The sequence below is a fragment of the Manis pentadactyla genome, chromosome 6 (assembly GCF_030020395.1).
Source record: "Manis pentadactyla isolate mManPen7 chromosome 6, mManPen7.hap1, whole genome shotgun sequence".
Taxonomy (NCBI): Eukaryota; Metazoa; Chordata; class Mammalia; order Pholidota; family Manidae; genus Manis; species Manis pentadactyla.
The window spans coordinates 20,782,945-20,804,471 of NC_080024.1; the positions used below are offsets into that span (position 1 = coordinate 20,782,945).

General features: G+C 34.9%; 1 protein-coding gene across 2 annotated transcripts in view; it reads left to right on the forward strand.

Moving 5' to 3' along the window:
• BARD1 (BRCA1 associated RING domain 1) overlaps positions 1–20,940 on the forward strand; it is a 74,425-nt gene extending 53,485 nt beyond the window's left edge. For both annotated transcript variants that reach the window (XM_036916369.2, XM_057503576.1), the window contains exons 8-11: positions 2,963–3,095; positions 3,568–3,660; positions 16,640–16,737; positions 17,770–20,940. In XM_036916369.2, the coding sequence (XP_036772264.2) occupies positions 2,963–3,095; positions 3,568–3,660; positions 16,640–16,737; positions 17,770–18,102 (657 nt within the window). In that variant the 3' untranslated portion in view covers positions 18,103–20,940. The remainder of the gene's footprint in view (positions 1–2,962; positions 3,096–3,567; positions 3,661–16,639; positions 16,738–17,769) is intronic.
• The last annotated feature ends 587 nt before the right edge of the window (positions 20,941–21,527 follow it).

Consider the following 21,527-nt stretch of genomic DNA (forward strand, 5'->3'; position numbering starts at 1 on the left):
GCTGCTACCCCTTTCTCAGCCACACTGCTGCCACATCCTTCCTTGAATCACCGAACACGCTCCCATTTCAAGTCCTTAGCAGTAGCTGTTTCCTCTGCCAGGAACAAATGTGGTAGCCGGCTGTAGACGTGGCATACTTCCTTGCTCCCTTCAAATCCGACTCTAGTCTGGTTCTGTGCTCTACTGTATATTAAATAGCAACCTCCCAGTGTGTCTTATCCCCTTGACACTATTTTATTAGACCATATCAGGATCATCTGACAAAGCACATTTTATTTTATTGTGGTTTGTTTTTCGCCTCCCAACCAGAGGGCAGGGACTTGTCGCTTTTGTTTATTATAACAGCCCTAACACTGAGAACAGAGTCTGGCAAATAGTGGATGCTCCAGAAGTGCTTGTTCAATACATGAGTGAGTATTGGAGAGACCTTCCTGGTACATGGTTGCTTCTGAAACAGAGTGCCTGCTAGCTGAGCCTGAAGTCCTTCAAATCAGTGATTTCCGAGCTATCCTGGGAGCTGCTTCAGGGAGAGCATCATGCAGAAAGGAAAAGGGTGATAAATGGGTTGGTTTTAATTTCTCTACTTCCCTAGAGTTTTTGTTTCAAGTAAAGATTAATGGTTGTTGGAAAATTCTACTTTAACTTTGAGAAGCAGTCTAAGCTTAAAGACTTGAGAAGCTGCTTGCCTCTTTGTGCTTTCTCTGCCCATAATGGCTTTGAGCAAGCATGTTTATCCTTTTTTCATAATTTTTTAATTGCTATTTTTGATTAATTAATTAAGAATACTTAATTTATCTAAGAAATAGTTCCATGTTCAGTTGTTCTCTGAGTTTCTTTTATGGTATCTAATCTCTAGGATGTTGAACCCTTGGGATGTTTTTTGAACATCTTTTGAACCTCATGGTTCTGAGACCTCTGCTTAATCAGACCAAATGCCTCTCACCTCCACCCACTGCCCCAAATCAGACATGTGCTTTGGCAGCTGTTTGCTTTACTTATTTATTTATTTTCTTTAAGTAGCATTCCTTAACTATGAGAAACTAGTGTTAGTTACTGGGTTTTTTTTAATTCTACTTAAAAATCTGTAATAGGAAAATGCTTGACCCACTTTGGTGCTATTCATGTGTTGGTGGAAATAGTATTGTGTGCTGTATTTAGAACTGATATCTTTCACTCTTGAAATTTGTGCAGAGAACTAATTCAGCTCAAGTGGAGTTACATAAATTGAAAAGTAATGTGTTCCATTTAGAGCTGTGTTTATGGCACTTATTGTATAACTGACAAGAATTTACTCTTTTTTAATATTATCATCATATAGTAATTGAACAATTCGTAAAGTACACTGACCCATTTTCATGTTATGGAATGGTCACAGTTTTTAAGTTAGACATGGCTATGTCACCTTCTAACTCAGTGACCAGAAAAGATACACAAAAGTGTGATGTGAATATGTGTGTGATATGTATAGCATGTCCAGCAAAACCTTTGCAACTTGAACCTTAGAGGAATAAATAATTCAGGAAACAGCTTTTCTAGTGCTGAATGTTGCCATTTGAAAAAGCTTTTCATAGCAATCTTAAAAAAAAATGTCTTATGTACATATTTGCTTAATACAAGGTAGAATCTCATTTAATATGTTTTGAGCAAAAGAATCATTTAACTTGATCTGTTTATAGATGTAGCCAACAAAGTAGGTGTAATTCCATAGGGCATCAGACTAATTACATTATCAGACTCTGCCATGTGACCTGAGTATGTAAGTACCAGCTTTCTCTAGTTGCTGAACCGTATGGGTGTTTGCGTCTGTTAGTGTTTCGCCCTTGTTATTTAGAGCCTCTGAGAGCCCAGCTGTTCAGTACGCATGAGCATTTCCACACGTAGGAGGGCCCTGTGCTTTATATTTGAAAACCACGTTATTGTGCGCTTGGCTTTCTCTCCTTTAATACAGTGGTGCTGACTTGCCTTTTCTTTCTCTTTGCTGGGTCAGTGTTTATCTCTTGTTGGGTGGCTTTTGGCTACTCATTCCATTCCCATCGTTGGCTGCTAGTGAAGACACTAGCCCATTATTTCTTTTACTTTTACTTTTAATCTCTAATGCTCCATTGGTGTTTTCTCTCTACTTTTGTTGTTTTTTGTCTCCTGTAAGTTCTTGTAAGTCTTGTTATTAAAAAGTGAAAATATTAGTTTTTGTTAGAGCACTTCTTTCCTCTTCATGAGCTGCATTTGCTTATTACTGTTGGTGGATTTGATAAAACTTTTATGTTCTCACGTGTGTTTTAGTTCTCTTGTTTTTAAGAGGTAACTCTTTTCAAGGTTGAAAATTTGTTTTCTGTCTTTGAGACCAGCGCTGTCCTCAAAACCTTGTTAGTGTTCTTTTCACATAATCTCAGTTTAAGCTAAAAAGACCAGGTTGAGTTTAACTTTATTGCAATAAATTAGTGGAGGAGAGAGAGGGAATTGATAATTTTAACTGGGTATTATTATTATTATTGTACTTTTGGTTACTTAAAAAAAAAAGGCTTACTGGTGACAGAATAAAGTTGTAAAACTCTAGAGAGACCCAATTTGGAATCAAGGATGGGGTAACTACACTTTACTGCGGTGAGCATTTAGTAATGTATGTAATTATTGTCACTGTGTTGTACATCTGAAACCAGTCTAATACTGTATATCAACTATATTCCAAGTAAACAAATCTAGAAAACAAGATGGGTATGGATAGCTATCTCAAGTAGCATTTTATTGGGGGGATAATAAACAAATAAAAAAATAATGATTCAAATTCATTGACTGTTAAGGTTCAGAGTGACAGTTCAGTGGAAGAAAATTTACTGTGAATTACTAAATAGAGTAAGCCAAATTCAAGTAATGAAATTCAAGCTTACATCCATTAAAAGTCAGTTTAATATCTTCTCTAGTCTGAATGTTTTTAACACTGTGGCATCTCCTTTGTCATTAACAGATGACCACTGGTCAGCGTAGGGATGGACCTCTTGTTCTTATAGGCAGTGGGCTTTCTTCAGAACAACAGAAAATGCTCAGTGAGCTTGCAGCAATTCTTAAGGTTAAAAAATGTGCTGAGTTTGACAGTACAGGTGAGGATTCTTATTTATTTGCTTATTTTTGGTAGAAAATTGTTAAATAAGTAATCCCTTTACTGAACTCCCATTGATACTTTATTACATTTTAACCATTGGGCTATCCCCATATACTTATATTTTAGGGCAGAACAATATGTTAGAAGAGCAAATTTATGAGTTTGTTAATGACTAATTGTGTAGTGTAGTGCCTTAATTCCTTAATACTTTAGTTCCAATATAAGTTATAATTAGAAAAAAAAATTGTGCTTGCTACTGTGGCTTTAAGATAGTTTATGATCTGATTTTTCATGTTATTGGCCAAGATAGAAAATAATACTAAATAAAAGAAATTTTATACCTAAGTGTAAAAATTGTTGGTTTTGAGGAAAATTCATATATAAGTTTATAAAATGTAGACTAACAGTTATAGTAAAGAATTACTTTGGTTTATATCTCTTTCTCTTACTGCTTTTTTTTTGTATTCTAGTAACTCATGTCATTGTTCCTGGTGATACAGTTCAGAGTACTCTGAAATGTATGCTTGGGATTCTCAGTGGATGCTGGATCTTAAAATTTGAGTGTAAGTATTGGATTTGGGGAATTACAGAATGAAGTAAGTAGACTGATTTCATTTTTTATAGTGCATTACTGCCAAAATTATTTAAGGAACTTAGGTTAATTTCCTACCTATGGTTAGTTACTGCATTTTGAAAAAATAATAATATCATTTAGATCTCATAGTAATGATATCATTTGGATGTCCTTGGTGAATGTCCACAAATATATTCTGGCTTTAAAGTCTTTCTACAGTACCAACTATTTTAATAAAGAGTAAATGGACTATATAGTAGACTTTTAAGCCTAAGTGATCCACATTATTATTAAATGATATATTTAACTTAATGCATGTTTTAAAATACACTACTATGGAATGAGGATACTTTATTGCCTTTGCTATAGGAGCTTTAAAAACTTACATGTATAACCCCTTTTGCTTTCTTAGCTAATCCAGTATATATTAGGAAGCTGCTGGGAAATGTAGACCTTGTATTTGGGACGATTGCACCAGCTATTGTCTAAACTTTTGCTGAAAATATATCCCTATTACCCATTTCTTGTTGGTAGTCAACCACAGCCACCTCAGAGCTGCTGCGCTCCTCCCCTACTCTCACTGGTGCGCTTTTCTTAACCTTGGATTCTCTTAGGACTTAGAACAGAAAGAAAGCTCATACAGGGTTATTTTCTGTTCCTCAATAGCAAAGGTATCTACTTTGAATACAATAGTTAAAATTTTGATAGTGGATTGATTTTTTTATTGTTGTTAAGTAAGTGTTTAGAAAAGGGTAGTGGCTGTAAAGGGGTTACACAGGGAGTCCTGTGATACAGCTGAGTGTCTTGATCCTAGTGGTGGTGACATTACACAAGGCTACACATGATTAAATCTTGTACGTCTACACATGCACACATGTGCAGTCATGTACACACACAAGTGCGTGTATAAGTGATGAAATCTGAATAAGCTTTATGGATTGTATTAGTGTCAAATTCTTAATTTTAATCTTGTGCTATAGACGGGACACTGGAGGAAGGGTGCTGCATGGGATTCCCCTAAACATTTCTTTGAAACCTCCTATGAATCTATAATTACTTCAAATTAAAGAATTTAAGGAAAAAGAATAGCAAGTATTTTTAATGCAGCTTCTTTTTAAGAAGTAATGGATTAGAATTAGTTTTAAAAACTTTGTTTTATGGCTTTGTGCTTTGAAGGTTTTATGGTAGAAATGCTTGATTTATCAGATCTTAATTATGTTACGAGTTTCATTCATAGTTTGAAGTTAATTTGGTTTGTAAAACAGTTTCCTTTTGGCAGTTGGTATTCATGTCCTTTTTAAATGCACCTTCCACCTTTCCTGTGGTGCTGGTGTCCTCCGATGCAATCTGATCAGCTAGGGGCTGTGGCTGGCAGTGCCATTCTGTTCTCTCACTCTCTGTAATTGCTCTCTCCCACTCATGACCAGTCTAAGAAGTAGGATAAGTAATTAAAAATCGTAAATTGACCATTTACATAGGGAAAAAAAGGTTTCCTTTATATCTCAATGTTATTTTTGAAACTTGATTCCCGTTTCAAATATGTAGCAAGTCTTACTGGACTTCAGTGTTTAAAAAAAAATTGATTTAAAATAGTTCCATGATTATAGGTGGCTTTTGTACTGAACCTGTGCCAGAAACCTTGCTAGTGGTTATAGGAAGGAATCAGTTTTCGTAGTAATAAGGTCTCAGTAATAAGGAAGCCGTGTGAAAATCTGAATGTTAGGCATTTGCCACTTTAAGTCTAGTTCTTGTGAATATGCTGAACTTGCATCTGGTTACAGATACAGGCTACATGATTCATTTCCATAAAATCTGCCTTCTCTTAAGAGATGGGAGTTTTGTCAACTTAGTGGCTTGGCCATGTTCTTTTTACAGGAACATGGATGGACTCGATCTGACTTAATAGTATGCTGTTTGTTGATTCTCACAGTAGTGAATAACATACTCTAATATCAATATTTCTTCTAGGAGAAAGGAAGGATGGAATCCCGTATTGAAATTTATATCCCCATGTTTTCTAACACAATGTCAAAGAGAAATAGGTTCAGTTTGAGACAGTTACACTTAAAATAGTCATTGGGTTTATAAAAAGAAGGGAAGAACCCTCAAATACCTTCTTTCCTAATACATATGTTTAGCATTGTTCTTAGTGTCAGGTGTCTCAGTTTGATTTAAAAGAATGTTCTGAGCTATTCAGAACTATTTGAAAATGATCGATACTAAAGAAAGATGAGATGGAGCAAAGCTTTCGAAATAATTGTAAAGATTTATGAGTTGTTAAAAATAGATCTGTGTTTGAGGGTATCCATTAGCTTACTGGAAGATAGATTTTTACTGGTTTAACTATATAGAAACTTTAATATCTTTTTATGGGATTTTCTATAAACTATGTAAATTCAAAAGGAAATTTTATCTAAACTTTTTCTAATTGAGTCATTTAACAAATTAAACAAATGAACAAAAAGAAAGAGAACTATCTAACTTTATTATAGGTTTTTTTTGTTCAACCATGTTTTCTCTTAGCTGGTTAGTATCTCTTATTTTCCTACATTACATATGTTGAGTATATTACAATGTTGCTTACATAATAATGGAGTTACTGTGAAGATTCTGAGAACAGTCCGTAATTATATCATTGGGCCATCCATTGTCATATTTATTTTACAGATATTTTACAGAAATATCTGTATTTCTTACAATACCCATACACAGATGGATTTTGGTAATGAAAGAGGCGATTAGAATGAAAGAAGAGAAGGTACCTAAAAGTAAGACACGTTATTCATCTCTTGGGAATAAGGTGGATCGAAACTAGCCTTCAAAAGAAAATTTCTACTAACCTGTCCTTTCAGTACACTGCTTTCCAAATTTCTGTAGCCTAACCTTTTAAAAATGTTAATTCTGCCTCTTCGTTTCTCATCTCATTGCTCAGGCAGGGCAGATGCCTTTAACAGTCTCTCCTACTACCCTTCTCTCATCAGTTTAAATACAGTAGCGGCTGTAGTTTTGACAGTCCTTAGCACTTGGGGGAGCTGCTGTGTGAATGTGCCATGATACCCTGGACTCAGCTGAAGATTTGGGGAAGCACCAAATTAGGGCACATTTTTATATTTGTTTTCTTGAGAAGGTTGGAACCTAAAAGACAATCATTACATCATCCTATTATAAATAACCTCAGAATCAGATTTACAAGGTTATACTTTTCTATTAAAATTTGTTTCTTCAAATGGATATTGCGAGTGCTATGGAATTTTAAAAATAAATTTAATTTTTATTCTATTCAAACTTGGCCAGTTATTAAACAGTTAATATGCCAAGACATTTCTATCAACTAAGATTGATTGGGCAACTTCATGCTTACTGAAATCCTTTACTTAAAAAGATTCCTTAAGAATTAAAAAAAAGTGACATAACATCCTTTGATCTAATAGTCCCACTTCGGAGAATTTATCCTAAGCAAATAATACAGATGAGAGAAAAAAACTACTTTTATTATTTTTAATAGAAAGAAATAGGAGGAATAACCTAAATATGAGAAAATTAAGAAAATTCTGGAATGCTTAAAGGTATTCTCTAAAAAATTCATTTTTTATGATATTTAGACTGACATCTTATGAAATAACAGGGTTATTTAATATTTTAGAAATCATAAAGCAATTATATCTTCACTTTTCACAGTGTATAAATGTGTGAATGCATTTAGGCAAAGAATCAAAAGGAAATAGTGGCAGATTTGTAGGCAGAGGCCTGTTTGTTTAAAACAGTTTTTAAAATGTGTGTCTGTTGAATGGAACTCAAGTTGAAAGAAATTAAACTTCTCAAGTTCTGATAACACTTAGAAACTATATTTTCTTTTTAACTTTTCCAAAGACTAATAGGATAGGTAAGGACTTCGGTCTTAGTCAGGTAAATTAGAACCTGTGGTGTAAATTTCTCCAGTCTGATATACCAGATCTTGTATACCTTGGATCTAGCAAATCCATTTTAATGTGGTGATTGTCCTAATCAAAACAGAAATTCTTACATAAGTATTTTAACTTTAAATATATAACTAAATTAAAAATCACCAGGTGTGAGTTTTTAAATTGTTAAGAAAAATTTTGGACACTAGACTGACTTTGGTCTTTAACAACATCTATAAAGAGGATTATTTATTGTTCATAATGCAGTTGACCCTTGAACACTGTGGGGCTTAGTGGTGCCAGTCCCCCACACAGTGGATGACTGTGGATGACTTTTGACTCCCCCAAAGCTTAACTACTAATAGCCTACTAACTATTTAACTGTTGACTGGAGGCCTTTACTGATAAACAATCCATTAACATATGTTTTGTATGTTATGTTTATTATATGCTGTATTCTTTCAATAAAGTAAACTAGAGAGATTTTATTTTTTCAAATTGTCACAAATCTTTAAAAAGTTTCCAATATATTAAAAAAAAAATCTGTTTAAAAGTAGAGCCTCCCAGTTCAGGCCAGTGTTGTTCAAGGGTCAAATGGTACAAGGCTTGAAAATTGATAATGAAATTTTGCCAAAGAAAATTTTATGGATCAGTAATACATTTTTGTCATAGAATTTGACCTGCTTCTCAATAGGCATTAAGTAAGATAAATAAATTTCAGCATACTATCCTATGAGGAAATGTATGTTTATATATCAAATATGTTTGTAATAAGAATACTGGCTTAAAAAGTAGTCAGACATAATGAATTGATAAATGTTATTTATATGGAATCACAAATCTAATGACCTGTGGCAGTATTTTCTGTGATATCCCAAGTCTAAATGTTTATGATGGCATGAATGGACCTAATTTAGCTTTTTATTTTACATTTTCAGCCTTCATTTCATTATCCTTGATAGAATCTGGACTTGAGTACCACCTTTTGAATAAGCCCCACCCACCATCACAGAGAAACCTAGGTGTTATCTTACCTAGGCTACAAGCATCCTCCTCCAGAGAACGCAGCAGCAAGCCACAAGCCCACCTTTCCCCTGACTCCTCCCCTCAAAGAGCCCGCCAGAAACCCTGGCCATAAAAAGCCTCTTGGCCTGCGGGAGACCCTTTTCCTTTGTTCTGCTGGCCAGGACAGAGGGGGTCCTCTCAAGTTCAGCGGTAAACCTGCTTGGACTGTTGAGTTCTCATCCCCTCTCTTTCATATATCCCCTCTTTTTCTTTCACTATCCCCTCTGTCCCTTTCATCTATGCCCTCTATCCCTTTCAATGCTTTTACCCTTTCCTGTGACATTTCATAATACTGGGCTTATTTCTTTTACTTGCTACCCAGTGTTCCAAAAATTGCAGTGAGAGTAGTTGACTTCCACTTTGATGTCATTGTAATGGGTTTCCTCCTGTGAATTCCTTTTCTCTAATGTATAGTGATATTGTAACTCTGGGGGAAAATTCCCAGGCAAAATACATTTGAAAACGAAATCAGTCAAATGGAGAAATAAAATTTAAGAAACCTGTTTATTTCTGACAAGCAGTTGTCCCATCTCTCTCCTGACCAGGCTGCAGAAGCCCCCACCCAACCAGATAAGCCCTGCTAGTCCTTGTAATTACCTATCGATACGGAGATGGACTGCTCCTCTCCATCCCCTGGAAATATTCATTGTATGGAGATGCACTAAAGCCAGGTGAGAGATTCTGCAAATATTGCAGTTTTACCCAGATATCATAGCTTATTGACTAAACAGCCTAGTAGAAGAGCATTTTTAAAAACTTTTTTTGTTTTTACAACCTGGGTATTCGTTCTTAATAGAATCAAAAAGGGAATTCTTAAGTATTTATTTTACTAATAGACTGTTATCATGAATTATGTTAACTGCCTATTTTGGATCTAACGGCGTATTTCATGAGGAATTTTGATTTTGACAGACTGGCATTTGATTTTGTATTTTAATTTTTTTTTTTTAGGATATTTGGTGTTAACTGAGAGTGATATTTAATTCTGATTTTTCAGTGTTCTTTTAGTTATAAATAGCCATTAGCTCCAGAAGAATAACATTCTTTAAAGTATGGGTTTATTTACTGCTCTAGCTTTTGAAGAAAGCAAGCAAATTCCATGGAGGGGTCATTTCCCCTTTTGGACTTTTAACAGAACTCCATCCTAAAGCTTTATTCTGTCTTCATTGTATTCTATAATCAATTGTGTGTAACTGGATTTAGGAACCTGTTTTTTCTACTCCCTCTCCTTGTTCGATACTTTTTTTTTCTTCTGAAACTAAAAAAAACTGACTACTTAATATAGCTTCATGAACATCATTAGTAATTCATGCAGCTTAAATGAAAATACACACACACATATCTATATGCTGCTATGGGGTCGAAGTAAAGATTGCTTATCAGAGATTTAGAATAAAATAATACCTTTCTGTATAGTACAAGCTGCTGTTTGGAAAAAAAAACAACTGTAGCCCAGAATTTGTAAGCTACATTAGTATGCAAAGATTCCAGACTACTAAAGTAGCCAGTGCTACTTATTGACTTGGAGTTAATAACTTTGAGTTAAACAGAACTTTGGGAATTGGGCTGCTTCCCTATATATGAGAAGGTAATAAGATCAGGGCCACAGGAAAGCTTACCTGAAATGGTAGACATGATCAGGAATACATCTGGGCTAAAAGAGTATCTTAGTTTTAATAAGATAGGTAGTTCATTCCTGTATTTCTGCAAAATGATAGCTTCAGTCAAATCTTACAATATAATGGAACACATGATAAGAAAGGATATAAAGCATTCCTTTGTAAGGATAGCGGCTTGACATATTTCAAGTTATATTTTCTGGCATATGCAGAAATCTATGTTTATACAATGTAACTTATTCATGTAAAGTCTTTTCAGTTTGGGAATTAATAGCTGTGAAAGCTAACAAGTCTTGCATATGCCTTTTCCTTCAAAAGAGAAAATAAGAGTCCATCTTTCTCCTAAACTATTATGGTGGCCGGTGATGGAATATTACAGACTTTATCAAGTGCGTATTACAAATACAAAATACATTTTGGTTAAATTTTAAGTTTCTTAATTGGTAGGAAATGGCCTATTTTTCAATCTTGACATATGTATAGTGACTAAAGATTACAGTATATATTATACTTAAGATGAATTTATTCCTAGGAGTATTGTGAAAGTTTGAAGTTTTGTTTAACATGTAAAATAGGTTTTAAGAATTCATGCTGCAGTTTGCTTAACTTTTATTGCGTAAATAACACCTTAAGATATCATCCATTATTTAGGCTTGTTAATTAGGTAAAGTTATGGCTGGTAGATTCTTCATTTCATTGATGTTACCGTATCACCATTTAAGTTGCTGGAAGTTCATTTTATAGTTCATTCTTTTTTTTTGCATGTTTAGTTAATCAGTTGGTCTATCTCAAGAGGTTCACTAGGAAGTTGATATGATTTGTAATTATCATAAATGTCTTCTGAGAAGTAGGTCTTCATTCTGAAACCCGTAGGTTACCATTAAAGGATGGAAACTGGCATCAGACAGATTAAATAAACTCACTGGTTCACTAAAGATAAAACCACATGCATTGTTCTTCCCACACCTGCAGTGTAGCATAAGCAGTTTTTGTCATTTGGAATACTTTTTTGGCTAATCTCTTAAAAATAAGGATTGTCCTATTTAGTCATCTAGTAAACGTTTACGTGATTTATTGTTAAGAGAAGTACAATATATAGAGAATGCCTGGAATTTTTTTAGATGGTTTATTTTTCAATAAAATAAAGAGTAAAGAATAAAGATTTAAAAAAACTGTTGTAGAAATTGGAGGATATCTGAGTTTTCATCTCTTTTATATCACTGGGAAAGCTGCTTAAATTAAATCTTCCAAGACTCACATTTTCTTATCTCGGCAGTGGAGAGGTTGATTAAACAAGCGTCAGGAGTTTCAGATTGGCCTGCATGAGGGCCAGAGCAGATACACTTTATGTGGTTAAGTCCAGCATAACCAGTTAATTTTTGTGTCATAAAGTATAATGTCCATTTTCCTCTTTGTTACAGTCTCCACAACTTCTACCATTTAACACCAGGTTCCTCATAGGTTTATGTCATCGGGCCTTGTATTTGAGTTGCAACCCTTGGACTAGATGTCACTCCTAGCTTTCAGCAAATACTTGATGTTTTTCTATGTTGTGACAGCAACTCTTTGACACCATTCAAATATGTTGTTTTGACCTGGAAACTGTTTCTTAGTTTTCAGTGGGGGAAAAGTGATTTTTCTTTCTTCTTTTGTTGACGTTAGGTGGCAGATAAGGGTAGCAAATTGTTACTTGGAATAAAAGTAACAGAGGAATGTATTCTTAATTCAGCTCAGTCACTGCAGTTAGAGCATTGGAGTTTTCTGCCTTACTTTGCAGAAATTTACTGAACAACTGTTATAAAGCTGAAAGGTTTATGACTCGGGACAATGTTTATACTATAAGAACACTGGCATTTTCCCATGGAAGTGCCACACTGCCCTCTTAGTGTCTGCTGTTTCATTTTCTTGATGTCATGCTCCTTCTAGTATATGTTAGGGCTGCATTTTGTTGATTGACTAATGCTAGCAGATTGCCAGGATCAATGGATAACCATTTTAATACGTTTTTTTTGACAGTTTAATCAACAAATCCATAAAATGGATAAGCAGCCAGCATAGGCACAGGTCATTTATTTATTTCTGTAAAATTAGACATTAGCCATTCATTTGTTAGTAGATATCATAGGAATATTCATTATTCAGACCTTGGCTTTATATGCTGGCATATTCATTCATCTAAAGATACTGGTGTGAATGTTCTGCAAATACATTAGGAAAGGAGATTTAGGAAGGGGACCACATGCTTAAGTGATAAAAAGTGAAGGTAATAATTTATATGTAAAATAATCTTGAGGTAAGTGAATGATTTAGCTAGATTGCTCATTTTTTTAGGCTGGTATTTAATATAAAAACAGTATATGATGTAATGTAAGCACACTGGTGATGTTTGACTGAGTCAGAATTTTATTTTAAGACTCATTTTTAGTATACAGTAAATATTTTAATATTAGCTCCAGTGGAAACATAGATTTTTTTACTCAGTGAGTGATTATTAAGAATTTTAATTTTTTTTATTTTTATTTTTATTTTTATTTTTTTTTGTAGATAATTATTTTTTATTGAAGGGTAGTTGACACACAGTATTACATTACATTAGTTTCAGGTGTACAACATAGTGATTCAACATTTATATACATGACAATTCTAGGTACCAGCTATCACCATACCAAGCTGTTAAAATATCTTGACTATATTCATTACATCCCGGTTACTTATTATTTTACCATTGGAAGTGTGTATTTTTTTTTTTTTTTTTGTGAGGGCGTCTCTCATATTTATTGATCAAATGGTTGTTAACAACAGTAAAATTCTGTATAGGGGAGTCAATGCTCAATGGACAATCATTAATCCACCCCAAGCCTAATTTTTGTCAGTCTCCAATCTTCTGAAGCATAACAAACAAGTTCTTACATGGAGAACAAATTCTTACATAGTGAATAAGTTACATGGTGAACAGTACAAGGGCAGCCATCACAGAAACCTTCCGTTTTGCTCATGCATTATGAACTATAAACAGTCAGTTCAAATATGAATACTCATTTGATTTTTATACTTGATTTATATGTGGATACCACATTTCTCTCTTTATTATTAATATTTTTAATAAAATGCTGAAGTGGTAGGTAGATACAAGATAAAGGTAGAAAACATAGTTTAGTGTTGTAAGAGAGCAAATGTAGATGATCAGGTGTGTGCCTGTAGACTATGTGTTAATCCAAGCTAGACCAGGGCAATAAAACATCCACGTATGCAGAAGATTTCTCTCAGAACAGGGGGGGTGAGGTTCTAAGCCTCACCTCTGTTGATCCCCAATTTCTCACCTGATGGCCCCCCTGCGACTGTGCCTGTCTTAGGTTGTTCCTCCCTTGAGGAATCTTACCCGTCTCTGGCTAACCAGTCATCTTCCAGAGCCATACAGGGAAATGTAAAGTTGGTAAGTGAGAGGGAAGCCTTATTGTTTGAAAAGGTTAGCTTTTTACTTTGCATATTTATGCCCTGTGGCTTCTATGCCCAGCATTTGTCTTGAGGTATCTTTACCACTTGGAAGAATTATGATACTCGGTAAATTTGATATGAGGCACGAATTCTGTTTAAGGGTTGTAATTAGGAAGGAAGAAGAAAAGCTATAGAAGTAGCAGGCGGAAGAAAACATGGGGAGATTGATTATTTCTTTGACATATCTTCTTGTAGAGTAACTTCAGCATGTATAGGTTTTAAGCTACTACTTAAATTGTGCACACACATTAACATAATAGGAGTATAGTTACATAACCAAAGCATACCTGTAATTACCAGCCATCTCCAGTGAAACCAAGAAAACCAGTTCGGCACCTTAGGCATTTGTGAAAACTTATCTATGATATGGTGGATATTGTCCAACTGAACTTGAACAGTCTGAGAGAAATCAGACAAATTAAAACAACCCATTCCTGGGGACTGTTCACATCCCATATGTTCTTTTTTTTTTTAATAATTATTTTTTATTGAAGGGTAGTTGACACACAGTATTACATTACATGAGTTTCAAGTGTACAACACAGTGGTAGAACATTTATATACATAATTCTAGGTTCCAGCTATCACCCTACCAGGCTGTTACAATATCTTGACTATATTCCTTATGCTATACCTTACATCCCGGTTACTAATTTATTTTACCATTGGAAGTCTGTCCTTTTTTTTTTTTTTTTTTTTTTTTGTGAGGGCATCTCTCATATTTATTGATCAAATGGTTGTTAACGACAATAAAATTCTGTATAGGGGAGTCAATGCTCAATGCACAATCATTATTCCACCCCAAGCCTAATTTTTGTCAGTCTCCAATCTTCTGAGGCATAACAAACAAGTTCTTACATGGAGAACAAATTCTTACATAATGAATAAGTTACATAGTGAACAGTACAAGGGCAGTCATCACAGAAACTTTCGGTTTTGCTCATGCATTATGAACTATAAACAGTCAGTTCAAATATGAATACTCATTTGGTTTTTATACTTGATTTATATGTGGATACCACATTTCTCTCTTTATTATTATTATTTTTAATAAAATGCTGAAGTGGTAGGTAGATACAAGATAAAGGTAGAAAATATAGTTTAGTGTTGTAAGAGAGCACATGTAGATGATCAGGTGTGTGCCTGTAGACTATGTGTTAATCCAAGCTAGACAAGGGCAATAAAACATCCACGTATGCAGAAGATTTCTCTCAGAACGGGGGGTGAGGTTCTAAGCCTCACCTCTGTTGATCCCCAATTTCTCACCTGATGGCCCCCCTGCGACTGTGCCTGTCTTAGGTTGTTCCTCCCTTGAGGAATCTTACCCGTCTCTGGCTAACCAGTCATCTTCCGGGGCCATACAGGGAAATGTGAAGTTGGTAAGTGAGAGGGAAGCCTTATTGTTTGAAAAGGTTAGCTTTTTACTTCTTTGCATATTTATGCCCTGTGGCTTCTATGCCCATCATTTGTCTTGAGGTATCTTTACCACTTGGAAGAATTATGATACTCGGTAAATTTGATATGAGGCACGAATTCTATTTAAGGGTTGTAATTAGGAAGGAAGAAGAAAAGCTATAGAAGTAGCAGGCGGAAGAAAACATGGGGAGATTGATTATTTCTTTGATATATCTTCTTGTAGAGTAACTTCAGCATGTATAGGTTTTAAGCTACTACTTAAATTGCACACACACATTAACATAATAGGAGTATAGTTGCATAACCAAAGCATATCTGTAATTACTAGCCATCTGCAGTGAAACCAAGAAAACCAGTTAGGCACCTTAGGCATTTGTGAAAACTTATCTATGATATGGTGGATATTGTCCAACTGAACTTGAACAGTCTGAGAGAAATCAGACAAATTAAAACAACCCATTCCTGGGGACTGTTCACATCCCATATGTTCTTTTAACAGTAAATAGTCTGTAGTTGTAAGATTTTGGAGCGCTACAATTTGCACTTCTCCTAATTCTTGATTGAGTTCCAACAGTATAGATCCAGTCAAATTTGTTGTTTTACTGTATGCACAGGCCAGCTTAGATATCTCCTTCCTCATTCCCATGGCAAGTCCAGTAACTGGATGAATTTTAATATTTTTAAAAACATTTTTATTACATGCAGAAACCCACCAAGTTTTATTGAACTGTTTTATTTATAATTTAGAATAGGATTCAGAAAGTCAACATAGCAAATTTGGCTGTGATTTTTGCACTTAAAAAAATTGGAAGGGAACACCAAAGCACAGGCAAGAATGACAAATGAAGAATCACAGGAGAGGGAGTGATAGCTCTCCCAAAGTTGAGTGTTCAATTCGAATATTCATTAACCATCCGAAGTCAAGCAAAATTCAGTCTCTTGACAAAACCTCTGTTTTTGGAGCGATGGAGTAATCAGTTGTTAACATCTTCTGACACTTGTATATTTAGCAGCATCTTGTAACATGTCTTCAAAAGCATCTCTAAAGTATTTGAAATATTCACCAAAGTCATAACTAGACTGGAGCCTTCATTGTGTACCTGTTAAGTTCCAACATGTCCCAGGCCATCGTTACTATAAATGAAAGACTTTATTCACCTGAATTATTGTAATTGCTATAATTAAAAATTAAGGTTTGTAGTCTTCCATATGAAATAATGTATTGATGTAGGTTTTTCAGAAAGGAACGTATTGTTAGTGTCCAGTACTGCTTCATTGCTCAGTCCTCTGAAGGAGAGATTTCTGATGTTGCCTTTATATGGAAAACCAGTTTTATTCCATTTTATTTTGGCTTAAGTAATGTTTCTATTTCTATTCCAGAGCAATATTTAAAACAACCACAATGAGGAAAAACCACTTAGGTAAATAATGTTTATAGGATATTTATTTTTGTTTTTATCCTTTTTGTCAGGGGTGAAGGCATGTCTACAAAGCAAAGAATGTGAACAGGAAGAAAAGTATGAAATTCCTAAAGGACCACAGAAAAGCAGGCTCAACAGAGAACAGCTGGTATTTTTCTTTTGATACTACTTCTGTTATTCTTATTGTAACTTAATATCATCACCATCAGGAAAAACTTCTCCTGCCCTTTCAACAAGTACAGGTGACTGATTAAAATTTTAATTGTGCTTATTTCATGCACTTGATTCTGAGAGATGATTGTGATGAGCAGTAAAATCCAGAAGGTAATAATTTCATACTGTTAATGGATTTTTGGCATCTTGAACGTTCCCATAAACCTCTCAGAATCTGAAGTAAGTCTCACATACAGGAAGTAACTTGAAAGAAGATGTACGGCTGCTGCTTGGATTTAGTTACCATCTGTCTTTATTGCCACATACTGCAGTTTTAATGGGTAATCTTCCATTATCCTGTTGATATATAAGTGTATTAGAAATTATGACAAATTTTCATATAAGGCAATTGTGAAACTTTTTGTTTCATAAAGCACACAGTAGTGTGTCTCATAGTTAATTGGATCCACGGCTTTACAAGGCATCATGCCTCCAGGAGTACTGTGCTGGGACTCTGACGGCCACATTCCTCCCGGGCTTTGCTGGAGACCTTAGGTGGGTAATTTATAGGGACCTGAGTATGGTAGGCAGAACTGGATGAAATAAAGGTCCATTGAAAACATGTTACTCTTAGGGTTTAATTGTGGTATCCCTAATACCCTAGGAATTCTCAGGGCTTTAAGTCCCACCAAATACGAATAAACATTCTGATAAAGAAGCTTGATGACAATTCTTCTTTGCCTTTTATTTTCTTTATTTAGCTTTTACAATGCACACCTAAAATCTGAAGAGAGTGAAAACTACCTCAGATGGTGATTCAGTCTTAGGAAAATAATTGTAAATAGGGAACCTATAAGTGCCTAAGTATTTTTCTTGACCCAAATAGTTTACTTGAAATACAGCTTGTCCCAGCACCTCATTTAAGTAGCTTCTTAACTGCTTGTGACTATTATTTTTATTTCCCTCATTCATATACAGTGTTTTAAAATACTTTGTTCTGCTTTTAACAAGCTTTTCTTAATTTCAGTTGCCAAAGCTGTTTGACGGATGCTACTTCTACTTTGGGGGAACCTTCAAACACCATCCAAAGGACAACCTTACTAAACTTGTAGCTGCAGCTGGGGGGCAGATCCTCAGTAGGAAGCCCAAGCCAGACAGTGATGTTACTCAAACCATCAACACGGTCGCGTACCATGCGAAACCCGACTCTGATCAGCGCTTCTGCACACAGTATATCATCTATGAGGATTTGTCTAATCATCGCCCAGAGAGGGCTCGGCAGGGGAAAGTCTGGATGGCTCCTTCCAGCTGGTTTATAGATTGTGTGATGTCCTTCGAATTGCTTCCTCTTGAGATCTGATTACTACACGAGATGAACATTTCAAATTGAACGTACATAGTGTGAGAACTTCGCCATTGTACCATTTTGACCATTCACATTTTTATAAATAGGTAGACTCATATTTTTCCTTGAATTAAAAAAAAATATGCCAGATTATGAATTCATTCTGTGTTTACCAGTTAGATGCTGAGATTTCTTAAAGGACATATCTTTTTAAAACTGGCATATATTTTGATTTATCATGTCTTTTCTTCAGATTTTTAGCTATCAAAGATTAATGAGAGAGTATCAGAACTGTTGATTAAGTATATAAGTAGTAGCATTACTGTCTCAGCCTTCTAATATTTTTGATGAAAAAAATCCCCACCTGCTAACAGCAAAATATTTCACATCCTTTAGTTAAGAACCTTGTCAAGTAATTTTTTCTGGCTTTATTGAGTACTTGACCTAAATCTGCCACTATACATTCTTTAATTTCTCTAATAATTCTTTAACAAATTTAATTCCTTAATTATAATGAAAACAGAGTACCTGGTTTAAATCTGCTGCCATAATTCTTTAATTTCTCAAATAAGTTCTCCTGTCTGTAATTATCTTCATCTTACAAGTGTTTATTTAGTTTCTTAGAATTTACTTAGATGTGTATTCTTACATTTTTACCCCTGATTTTTATCTTATCTGTTCATCAGGAAATCATGATTCAAACCCTAACATTTTGTTCTTTGGCGATGAAAATCATCATGGGGCCAATGCACATATTTTTATTGTATGTGCTTGCTTATTGTTAGCTGTAAATTTGTAACTTTATCTACAATACATGTACATATTACATATAGCATTTTCTCTAACACATTTTATATCAGTATTTCTTAGAAGGCTTTACCAGACTAACAAATTGTCGATCAAATGTTAATAAATTAGGAAGTAGTCTTTTCTCTGGTAGACCTTGCTATGTTTTGCTAAAATAGGATTTTTTTTAGTTTTAATTTCTTACTTCATAAAGTTTCTGTCATTCTTAGACTGCTGTGGAGGCAGAAGTTGGGGATTATGTGATTTAGAACAGATTTTGTTCAGATGATAGAAAAGGCCATAACAATATGTCTAAAGGTAGGAGGGGGAAGGGCTTATTTATAATATCAAGACAGGCCAGGCTGCAAATAGAGGGACCACCTGAGTGTGGGGACACCTGGGAGACAACTCAGTTCTGAGTGTTCTTGTTGTAAATCAACAAGGTAGATTAGATCACGTAAAAAGATTTTTTTAAGAAGCACAGTTTTTTAATAAATCTTCCTACAAATTGAATGTCCTTATAGTGTTAAAGACATGGGAAGAGAGACCCGGTGAGACCTGCCAGATTGGTTCCTTATGGACCAAGAGGACAGTGTGATAACCACTGGACTAGAATATTAAGAAGCCAAAGTTGATGAACATTCTAAGATCCGTTTATTTGAAAGTTTGAGATTCTGCTGAGTTTTTCAAAATAAACTTACTTGACAGGTTATTTTCCATAACAAGAACTATGTGAACACAATGATAACACTGCTGACCCTGAACTTCAAGGGTGAATTAGTTCTAAAAACACTCTCCAGCCAGTGTGTGCTTGTCCCACATTTCATTCTAATAGAGATTGATGAGCACCATAGCACCAAACAAATCTGAAGGGTTAGATAATGTCTGGATTAAATAATTTAAGGCTCTCTGGGATTTTAGTTGTCATTTTTGATTTATAACTGACTTTTAGTCACTTTCTATTGCCTCATCAGTTACATTCCTAGACAGTTTTGTGTCTGTTTCTCTGATCTGAATCTGTTTGTAAAAACACCTTTGGGGGTTGCTGCTTTCTCTCCTTCATTCATTTTCTTGGTTTATCTCCCTCCCTTTTGTTGTATTGTCCCCTCTGTAAAGCAATTCTATTTTTTATTTATTTCTTTATTTGACAGTGGTTGACTGATTTTAAGCCCTTGAAACTTATGTTTTCTGTTTAGGTATACTTGTAATTACTTTCATTTTTCAATCAGATTCAACCTTTTTTTTTTTTACCATAAGTCATTAAAGTTATTTGTGTTTCATATCTCTGTGTCTTTTAAGGAAGTGGCTTATTCTGCACTGTGAAGACTGAAATTCAGCAAGGCTTGTGAGAAAATCTTACAGCTAACAAAAGCTAAACTTTTGGAACACCAATGCTTTTTAATTAATTTTGGATAGAAATATTTCTAAAGTATATTGGATACTTTATTACCTTAAATAAATTTTTTTGAATACAATGTAACCTTGGTAGTTTGGGTTCATCATTAAGAGCATTAATTGTTACACAGTGATTCCTTCCTGGTTCTAGTAGAGTCACAGGATGGGTGCTTTTCCACTATAGTAATTACATATGGCTGTATTCTAGTTCTACTTCAGTTTATAGTTTATTCCCCCTTGACAGCTGCTACTGTGTAACTATTGTGTAGCTGCTTATCTATTTCCATTGGTACTTTACCCTAATTTGTTCTGTTTTTTATTTTGACTTGCTAAGGAATGGAAACTAGAAAGGAAGTACTAATAGAATTATGACTGAAATAAGGATAAATAATTTGTGGGGGTTTGAGTGATTCACCTAAGAGTTAGATACTTTTTCATAGGTAAGATTCACCATTTATTTTATGTGTCTTGATTTCTTTTGAGCCTTCTTTGTGAAATTGGGAATTAAGTGACGTCTGCATAGACGGAGATTATGTTTTGGAAGGTTTGATGGTTCCTGTGTGAATAAGAAGCCTGTGGGGGTGTGTGTCACATTACATTACACATAAGTTGTTACTCCCTCTATGGGTTGGGGTAGAAATAAAGGAGTGTTCTAAAGATCTGTGGACCTCATCACAGTCGCATGTGTCTTTACTATTCTCTAGTCAGAACATACTAGAACGGCAGGAAATAGTGCTTTTTTATTTAATAACTATAATCCTCTATTTGAAGATGGACCAAACTACAAGTTATGAACTGAACATATGTCTTTATAAGTCAACCCTTTTCAAAGGTAAGTACATAAGCACCTAAAAAAGAAAACTATATAGTTCTCACTTTTTTCTGTCAACTAATATCTAATATGTTTGGCTGCTTGGCTGCATACCTAATTTCTCTTATGAATTAAGGACTGTTGATTATTTGTATAGCTTTCTAAGGCACAATGTGCCTTTTCATGCCTGGATGTTCCATTAGAATGGTGATGTGGGGAAGTGGGGAAAGCACTAGACTGTTCTGACTCCAGCCTGGCTGAATGGACTAGTTACTAACACCACCGCCCTGAGGAGGATTCCTTTGGCCCAGTTCTCCGGTGTGCCTGTCTGGGCAGCTCTGAGAAGGTCAGTGAGCCTACAGGCAGGCAAGGAGACTGATGAAAGATGCGAGGGCATGAGTCCTGCATGGGCTTTAAAGTCAGTGGGACCTGGGTTTGTTTACCATCA